At 38.0% G+C, this 10,022-nt stretch overlaps 1 protein-coding gene across 5 annotated transcripts in view; it reads left to right on the forward strand.

Annotated features, from left to right (window-relative positions):
- The window catches only part of PLEKHG1 (pleckstrin homology and RhoGEF domain containing G1), a 188,652-nt gene extending 181,102 nt beyond the window's left edge, over positions 1–7,550 (forward strand). For 4 of the 5 annotated variants that reach the window (XM_075203613.1, XM_075203616.1, XM_075203617.1 and 1 more), the window contains 2 exons: positions 421–2,077; positions 3,499–7,550. In XM_075203613.1, the coding sequence (XP_075059714.1) occupies positions 421–2,077; positions 3,499–4,589 (2,748 nt within the window). In that variant the 3' untranslated portion in view covers positions 4,590–7,550. The remainder of the gene's footprint in view (positions 1–420; positions 2,078–3,498) is intronic. The other variant, XM_075203614.1, reaches the window with a different exon arrangement.
- Positions 7,551–10,022: the final 2,472 nt, after the last annotated feature.

Consider the following 10,022-nt stretch of genomic DNA (forward strand, 5'->3'; position numbering starts at 1 on the left):
TAGTGCATTACCATAATACTTCATAATATATTCTTAGTACTACTGATTTTAACAATATATTACTGTATTTATTGTATGTGCTAAAGGCACTGACTTCTTTATTTGGAGACTAAAATGGAGATTATGTAGTTAGCTGCATGGGACCTATACACAACCTCATGTACTAAAGTACTATTAACTGGTCGACAACATTAGATGTGCTGTAGAGATCAATGATCCCTATAGCCATGTCCATTCTTGGTGTGCAACAGTTTACCCTGAGGTGAAAGTATATTTGCCTTCATTAGAACATACAATCTGGTTTGTCAGTAGGCAAAAAGTTTATACCATTACACAAGCTTTACAGAAACTGTATGATACGTTTTTTTTCAGCCGGCTTTATTGATGAACCTGAGTTTTTTATTTTTATTTTGTTCATAGAATTCCAAAGACCAATCAGATGAAGAGTCATCACAACTGAGTACAGAACAACTGTTCCCCCTTTCTGCTGCACGTACCTCAAACAGACAACAGGGTGCCACACAGACAAATTCATTAATAATGAACATCCTTGGAGGCACAGCTGCTTTGAGGAACATCTGGACAGATCACCAGATTAGACAAGCCCTGTTTCCTTCTAGAAGATCACCCCAAGACAATGAGGAGGAAGAGGATGATGATTATCAAATGTTTATGATGACCGAATGTTCCAAGTTGGAGTCACCCAGGTCTCAGGAACAAAGAGGTGCATCCAGTAGACCATGTAGTTGGCACCTAGGCCTAATGCAAGAAGACAATGTCAATAATTCATACTGCAGAGTTGTCAGACGAGCAAGTAGTGTTGGAGAAAATAAATCCCACACCACTAATTTGAGGTACAGACAAAATAACAGCAATTGTCAGCATTCTCATCGTGAAGTTATAAATAACTCTGATAAGTGTCCAAAGTTTTCATCTCTTGGTTCCTCTGAGGAGTTGACAGTCGATGATATTGAACATGTATATGATAATATCAGCTATGATGATCTTAAACAGATGGGACTCGCAAGAAGAGAAAATTCTGATTTCCTTCAGATTAATGCTGAGGCCGATGGTTTGCATCTATGCAATGACAATATTGATGTTCGAACAGTAAGAGGACATGAAAGGTTCAGGAACACTCCCATGCCAAACAGAGAGACAGCTCTTTTTAAGAAAGGAACATCTAGTTTAAGCTCTCAAGAGCTCAGAATAGTGGAGGAAAACATATATGACTCCATACGGTTACCAGAACAATCACTGGAGCATGTAAGAAGGAAATCGCGTTCTAAGACTAACAATATATTGGGCATGGATGGAGATTTTCAGTGTTATGACCCACTGCAGCGTTTTGTTTCTGATGAAAGCCTACAGTACAGTGAGGATGAATCCTTGGACCATTGTGTGCCGATAGGAGATGATTATATTAACTTGCATGAAATTTCCTCAAATTCTGATTCGGTTTCCCACAAGTCTGCTGCTGACAAGTTGTCAGAAGAAGTAGATGAGATCTGGAATGATTTGGAAAACTATATAAAAAAGAATGAAGAAAAGAAAAACGATCGCTGCTTGGCCTCTTTTCCTGTGAGTAAAGATGATGTCCATGAAAAGAAACATAAGGCAAGCAGGTCTCGCTTTAACAAAGATGTGGAGTATTCGCTGTCATCATTGTGCTTACCAGATAATTCACCATTACCTATCACAAAGGTGAGCAACAGTCCGCGTGTCAATAAAGATGACCGGAGTCCTACAACCTCTTCAAGTAGCTCTATGCTAAGCCTGAAGAGAACGTCCATTACTAATGAGATGACCTTTTTGGAATCGCCTTACTTTTCATCTCACAGCACTCTATCCTACACAGATACACTGAGTTCTGCTCAGGGATTGGACAGCATTGAAAAATCCACAAACAAGGTTGTCATGATGGCTCGACAATACAGTCAAAAAATAAAAAAAGCCAACCAGCTTTTAAAAATGAAAAGCCCAGAACAGGAGCAACCATCTTGCAAATCACAGAAGCTGAAATCAAAAGACCTTGCAGCTATAATGGAAGAGAAGAAACAAGGTGGGACAGCGATAGGTAAGATAAAACTAAAGGGACATCATATAGAAATTAAAACTTTTTGACATATTTAGCACAGAAACGACCATTTCTTTTTTTTTTTTCTCTTAAATATCTCTATTGAGCATGAATATAATGGGTGAGGACACAGTAGTTTTATTCTCTGCCACATCTGGGACCAGAGCCGTAACTTCGAATTCTAGCGCCTGGGACGAGAAAGACAAATGCCGCCCCCCTAGCCCTCAATTTTAACCAAATGAATCTAAAATATTCCTAAATTGTGACCCCCTTCAGCGTTGCGACCTGGGTGGTCGCCCCCTGTCGCACAGCCCTAGTTACGGCCCTGTCTGGGACACATAGTCTAAGGGGGGGTGGGAAGATGATACAATACAGGAATGGGGCTCTTTCTGCATGCCATTTCTAACAAGTAAGTAGCACTTGCTTCCGAATTTTTTTTATAATCTATCAGTCCATATAAAAGTATATACCGTACAACTAGTACAAGGAGCATTTATGGAGAATTGTAGAAAAACTGTACTAGACATTATAAATGTAAATTATAATTTTATATTTTGTGGTTGCTCTTTTTTGAAACTAATTTATATTTCTATGAATGTATCTCAATGTGCTTTGTGTATCTTCCCGTACGACAATGCCTTGTTTAAAAGTTATTGTTTGACAAAATCAATTGGGAATTATACTATTTTAATTAATAGTTAAACCACTGGCGCAACTTTTCTGTTTGAGTCTTGTTAGAATTTCATCTTAATTACTCGCACAGTAAGTTAGCTCCTACTCATAATAAATGTGCAGAGAGAAGGTTATTTGCAAGGAATAAACCAGTCCTTCCTTCACATGCATATACTGCATGTATAGGAGTGTTAGTAAGACTACAGATTATAAAATGTGGTGCTGCATGTTCATGATATTTTATGATTGGACTACTTGGTAATAGAGGAGGAAATGGGATGGCATCAGGCAGACAACGAGGGGGTGGGTTGAGGGGTAGGATGGAAGGGTGGGCCTTGATCAGATCATACATCAGTCAGGACCACCATTGGCACACATGTTACCATCACTCAGAGGCTGTTCTTTGTTTACCTTGAAATATTTCAAATAGCCGAATCTGCAATTGTTGTTTCCATTGCCCTTCTCTAAACCTTATCATTTTAAGAAAAACTTTTGACCAGTTGGTGCAGTATTTGAGGTTCTCTGTCTGACTTGGTCACTTAACAAGGGATATCATTACACAGCACTGCAAATGTGCTTTCATATGGTGTAGCTTAAATCAAGGCTCATCAATAAGTAAAATATAATTCTAAAAGCAAGCATAATTTAGAAATACAAGAACACTTTGATGGCATACTGAAACTGAATATTTAATTCAATAAATTTTTGGGGTCCATGCATTTTAAATCCAACATTTGTATTGTTGACAGGTGCAAGAATTGCAGAATATTCTCAGCTGTATGACCAGATTATTTTCCGTGACTCTCCTGCAAGAACACAAAAAGAAGCTAAAAACAGTCCAAAAGAATCTCCTGCAATGAAGTCAGGATTTCAGCAACAAACATCCCCTCATATTCCTCAACAGCACAGAAAATCCTTGCAACAAAATAACACGAGTTTGCATTCTGCTCACATCAATGGAGAAGTAGGAGATTTTTTCACCTGGCCTGACTTTAAAGACTTGAAGGCAAAATCTGATACATCAGCAAATGGGACAAAGGGTCACCAAAGAAACATATCCGCTGCATGCTCTGTTCCATCCTTGGTCAAGTCAAATCCATCAAGCCTGCATTCCCAGAGATGGAGTACAATTGGTCAACAGCATGATGAAAATACAAGTCCGGGCCATGCCTATAATTCACTAGGAAGGAGAGTAGTCTGTGAAAAAACCCAGCCCTATATTCGTTCACAGTCCTCCTCCTCCTCAATGTTCATCGACAGGACCAAAGAGCCTATTAGACAATCAAAAACTCCTACAACACCACAACATTCAAAACCCGAGAGGTTGTCTAATATTTATGACTTTGGTGGCAGCTCTACTGAGGAAAATAGACCATTGGCTTCGGAGGAGAGTGCTGATATAACTCTGCAAGACTCCCAGAAGATTTTGGTGTTGAACAGGCTATCTTCTCTAAATGCTCAAATTGCTACTCTAAACTATTTTGCAAACTTTAAAGACACAGAAGATGATGATGATGATGACTATGTGGAGATCAAGTCGGAAGATGATGAAGATGGTCTGGAGGCTGCTTCCAACCAGCCAACGAAACAAAGTGCATGTGACCATTCTGAACTTGCTCAGACTCCATGTAGCACCAGTACCCCATGTTCCTTGAGCATGCCCACTACCCCGCTAAAGTCTTTAAATGACAAAGAAAACCCTGACACTCACATAGCAGGTTTTGGTGATGTTGATAAGCTAAAGGATTATCTCTGGAGGGCTCCACCTTCCAACCAGCAGAATATTGTTCAATCTCTTAGAGAAAAATTTCAATGTCTTAGCTCAAGTAGTTTTGCTTGAACACATTTTGTTACTTTACAATAGTGAAATGTACTGTAGCTGCTCTATAGACGTATATATGTATATTATACATAGAGTAATGCACTCACTACTGTATATTATATGGATATTACAAATCGCCAAGAACTTGTGTGATCATATAAAATTACAAGGCTGAGGGACAATTGATTTTATACTGATCGCAGAAGTGATTTCTAATATCCATAGAATTTACTGTAAGGGGTGCATTATTCTTTATAATACACAAGTTTCCCTGATGACATCAGAATTCACATATTGTAAAAGATGACATTAGTACTCACTGTTCTTTATACAGACATTATTTACATCTATTAACATGACTTGTGTATTATAGCTTAGTAACTTCATGCACTGTATTCCCGCAGCACTGTAAAATGTGTTTGCATTATATTGTTTACATACAGGGTGACAGCATGGGCCTGTGTTGTGTTATGTTCAGCCTGGTTCCTTAGAAAGTCTATATAACTGTTATAACTTCTGAAGGAAACCATTTCACAGCCTAGTAGAAAAAGAAGTAGTGTTATTTCTGCAATTTGCGTTCATATGTGAGTGTACCAATGCATTACAGAGTGCTTTAAAGTACAATGTAAGCTAAAATTGATTACTGACCTTAAGATTTGTATCAAATACATTACAACTGATTACTGATAGCCATACAATAAAACAAAATCATGTAATGTATCCTATTACCAGAGATTAAGTTGATCCATTTATACAATCATTTTTTAATAATATGTGTTACACTTACCATTCAATTAGATTGGATCATAACAAACCAATCTGACTGGATAAGTGCAATCCAATGAGACGTGATCAATGTAGCTGCACATTTGCACAGATCTCTTTGAATTTCCTATGAGCAACAGATTCCATAAGTTCCGAGACTCTTTTGAGATTTTTTGCTTTTTGCCAAATTGAATGGACCACACGTGAGGTCCCTAAAAATGTAACATTTCCATTAGCTTAACAATACAACTAGTTGTACAAAAAGTGCTTTAAATAAGTTGGTGAAATAATTATCCACCCCCATCATATTGTAAATATGTTCATCCCATTCTTACAATGATAGGATTTATAGTAGAGACCTCTGTATTCAACACTGCATAATATGGTCAGAGTTGATGTCTAATAGTCTTAGTTACAGTATGGGAAGATGCTTTCTTCTATAATCATCATATGGACCTAAACAAAGAAATTATATAGTTGGCTTGTCAAGCCTGTTTAAACTCTGGGCACAACACACATCTAAAGACCTGACTGAAGCTTCACCATAGTTACTAGGCTGAATATCTCCTAAAATATATATATATATAATTCTGCACCTATTATTTTGTGCTGTAAACTCTAATTTTGATACTATAGTGATCCTTTCATTGTAAGTATCTGAACTATGTAGCTATATTGCTGAAAAGAATATGTATAAGAATACATCGCGTGAATATTTATATAGCAACACATTTGGGCAATAGGGTGGCATGATAACAATATATTAATATCTTGTCATAATGTACCGTAGTCTTCAGGATAGTGGGGATATTTAATTTGGTTCTGCATGTTTGTGCACTGTGGTATAAGACGCATACACATTCCATACATATTGCCCAAACAATGGTGGATTACATAGGTTTTTACTACTGTTTGGTGTACTCTTCTTTTTGTTTTGTTTTATAGACTAACATGTAAATATCTGAACACTGGTTATATAATATGTACTGTAATTGACATATTGTAATCTAATGTCAATTTTGAGTTCACTATTTTCTACTATTTGAAAACAAAGTACAGTGATAAGTGTGATGTTACCAATGCTTTTTGAACCTGTATAGTGGGAGATAGAAAAGACGTTGCCATTTATATGTATATATTTGTTCTTATTAAGCCTTAAGTTATTGTGTGGTGGTGTTGTTTTGTATTGGAACTAAAGTGCTCTGACCCAAACTTAAGCATCCTTACACCAACTAATAAAATAAACAATTGATAAAACGAGTACTACAGTGCAAAAAAAGAAAAACATTATTCTTTCAGTTTAACATTGCAAGAATCTTAAGCATAGACTCGGCCATGTAAAGATGTTTACAGTGCAAAAATGACTGGGTCTCCTTGTACGGACTGAAATTAATGACTGAAAATAATTTCAATTTGAACGATCTTTCAGTTTTAATGTGCTCTATTTTCTTGAATGACAACAATTCCAGAGAATATTTTCTTTGCATTTAATCACAGTCTCCTTTTTGATGTTCTACAGGTAAAATTAATTTCATGGTAACAAAATGGCTGCCAACAAATCATAGTAATGTCCTATCGCGTAAACTGCATACACCTTGTTTGCATTAGTTTGTCTCAACAAATATATAGGTTAAAATCCATTGAACAACTACATTCATTGGTAGTTGGTTCACTGAGTGCGAGAAAAGTCATTTAAAGTGTTTTGGTTTTTTTTAGAATGTACTGTTTAGCGTGACTATATACAATATACATAATTTTAAAAACTGCTTGTAATATAGCTGTAAGATTTGTCACTATTCAAATTTGTGAATTAACTTTGTGTTCTTGTTCATGTTAAAAAGGCAGATTTATTGATTTGGAATGGTGGGACTCTAATCTAAATATATAGCGCCTGCACTATGTTGTATAGAAACTTTGGTCAAGATTTGTATATAAAATTGCTTGTTTGGGCTCTATGTCTGAATTTGACCTTAAATAGCATCTTGTCCTATGGATGAGATCTTTTTTCATTTTCTCCGTTGCACTTTTTTCATGTTTTTGTATATGTTATAAAAAAAAAGTCTGTACATCTAGAACCCTTCAGATCCTTTCATTTCTTATGTTAACATTGATAAAAAAAATTGTTTTGAAAGCATGCTGTACCTGATGAAATATGTGTAATTTTATGATGCTTAGTAAAAATAAAAGCTGTTTTTCAAATTAATCCTCAGATAATTGTCTTGCTGCCTGGTGTGAAGAATATATCAATATAACTATAGGTAGGTATATTTGGAAAATGATTGTGGCGACACTGATTAAGGCTGTAAGTGTACTTGATCAGTGTACTTGTTCATTAAGGTCTGAGTCCTTGGCAGGCTGAAGAGCATTATTAGGGATACTAGATAAGAGTTGTGTGAAGAACTAGCCAGAGCTGCCAAGAGGATTCCAGGGCCCCAGGGCTTGGGCTTCTTATGTGCTGTCCTTGGCATATGGTGGTGACCGTGCATACCAGTAGGAAGATATTGGCTTTCGTAGTCACTCTCCCCTACCCATAATCCGTTTCTCCTCTGTCACCCACCTAATCGCCACCTTCTCTGGTCGAACTACATTGAAAACCAACTAGTTACCTAGTTATACCTAATTTGATCATTGTGTTTGTAGTTTACATTAAACAAAAATCACAGTTTATTTTCAAATCTTTGTTTATTTGATTAACAATATGCAGAGGAGCAATTTGAAACTACTTTTACTTATTAAATAACATAGAGCCCATGGAACCCCAAATAGATGCAGTCATTTTGACAAATTCACTGGTATTTCTGGAATAGACATTGTTCTGGTCATGTTTGGAGCTCCCTGTGATCTTGTTTCAGAGTTATCTGATCTAGTGATCTAGAGGACAGCAAAGAAAACCCCTGTAGACATCTCATCATTTTTTATCAGAGGGGGAAAATACTCCTTCCTGACTATCTATTTCCATCCTGGATCACATGTACCTCATACTTACCAACTCCCGGAAACTTGTTTCCAGGAGAGGGGGCGTGACTGGAGGGCAGGAGGGGGCGGGACGAGGCCAATCGCGTCATGGGGGGCGGGGCCGAAATGACGCGATTGGCCTCGTCCCGCCCCCTCCCGCCCTCCAAAATGGTGTGATTCACCGAGAATCGCGCGATTCTCGGTGTGAGATTGGGATGCGGGAGAAATGCCAGCTTGCCCGGGAGCCCAGGAGACTGACCCGAATTTCGGGAGTCTCCCGGACTTTCCGGGAGAGTTGGCATGTATGATGTACCTAACTGCTTATTGCTGCATATCTCTGTAGAAACATAAGAGGGGAATAGAGCCCTACTTATAGGATCTTGCAATTTAATGAGATGAATCCTACCCATTACGGCTTACAATATGATTCATCTATACAGATACACTCACGTGTCATGCTAATGTACACTTCAATACCAATACAAGGCACAATACTGAGAGGATAAGTGTGTCCATTTCACGTGGAACCCTGCTAAAAAGAACTTTGAATCAAATGAGTTACAGTCTGTTCATCAGTGTTTATTGGGTATATAATTTAAGGATCTAACCTAATGTGCATGTTTTATTCTTTAGCTTCAAATGCATAATGTAATGTTTATAAGCACTTCAATCAATTATAATAACCTAAATAGATACACTTGTTTGCTTCTTATCTACTGGCACTTTACCAGGGTTGGATTGGGCATAAGGCTTATTGTTGGCCTCAAAGGGCAGCCTGGAGGCCACCTGAGGTTTGTTTGCGGTCTGCGTCCGCTCGGTTATTAAAGAAAAAGAAGAAAAACAAAAAAAGGTTACAGACGTGCAGCCTATTGTTACAGCACACGGCCCCTAACTCTTTCCTCGTGGCCTCTCCTCTCATGATGTGGCCGGATTGCCTTCCACTTGCCTGCTGTGGGTCAGCAGCATCATGGAGAAGATAACTCTGATCAGCAACAGATAAGTGGGGGTGAAGTGAAGTGAAGAATACATCAGCAAGAGGTCAGGTAGAGGGGGAAATAAGAGGAATGAGTATAATTAAGGGAAGTAACTATTGTGAATAAGGGTGATGATTGGGTTTGATGAGGGTGAAGGGTTTAATGGACCTCTAATGGAGTTAATTATGATGAGGGAGGTAATGACTGGTTTAATGAGTGTGAGTGAAAATTGATGTAGGGGTTAATAATGGGGATGAGGGAGTTTATTATAATCGGGCTACAGATGTTAAATGGGGTTGCAGAAATAGTTAATGATTGATGATAATAGGGATGATATTGTGTGGTGGTCACTAGCATGCTCTCTGTATGGTATGGCAGTTACTAGCATGCTCTCTGTGTTGTATGTAACTAATACTGATCCAATTATCATTCAAAGCAATAATACCTGCTTTGTCTTGCAATACAGTTTGCATGGCGTATTTTTGTTTGTCAAACAGAAAAAGCATTTGTTGAATTACTAATTGTCACGAACATGCTCCTGCTGCCATGACTTTGGAGTGTTTTCTACAAGAGGTCACAGGCGATTCCAGCCTGCAGTCTCCACCGATCACACAGGTTATAGACCTACTGAATCGCCCCCACACCGTGTTCTCATACCCCAACACACTTCAGGTTTGCCACCACGTATTGAATACAGGCAATAGGACCCCAATATACTGTCCCACACTGGCACACAAGGCTTCTGGCTACCCACAGG

The sequence above is a fragment of the Mixophyes fleayi genome, chromosome 3, assembly GCF_038048845.1.
Source record: "Mixophyes fleayi isolate aMixFle1 chromosome 3, aMixFle1.hap1, whole genome shotgun sequence".
Lineage (NCBI taxonomy): Eukaryota > Metazoa > Chordata > Amphibia > Anura > Limnodynastidae > Mixophyes > Mixophyes fleayi.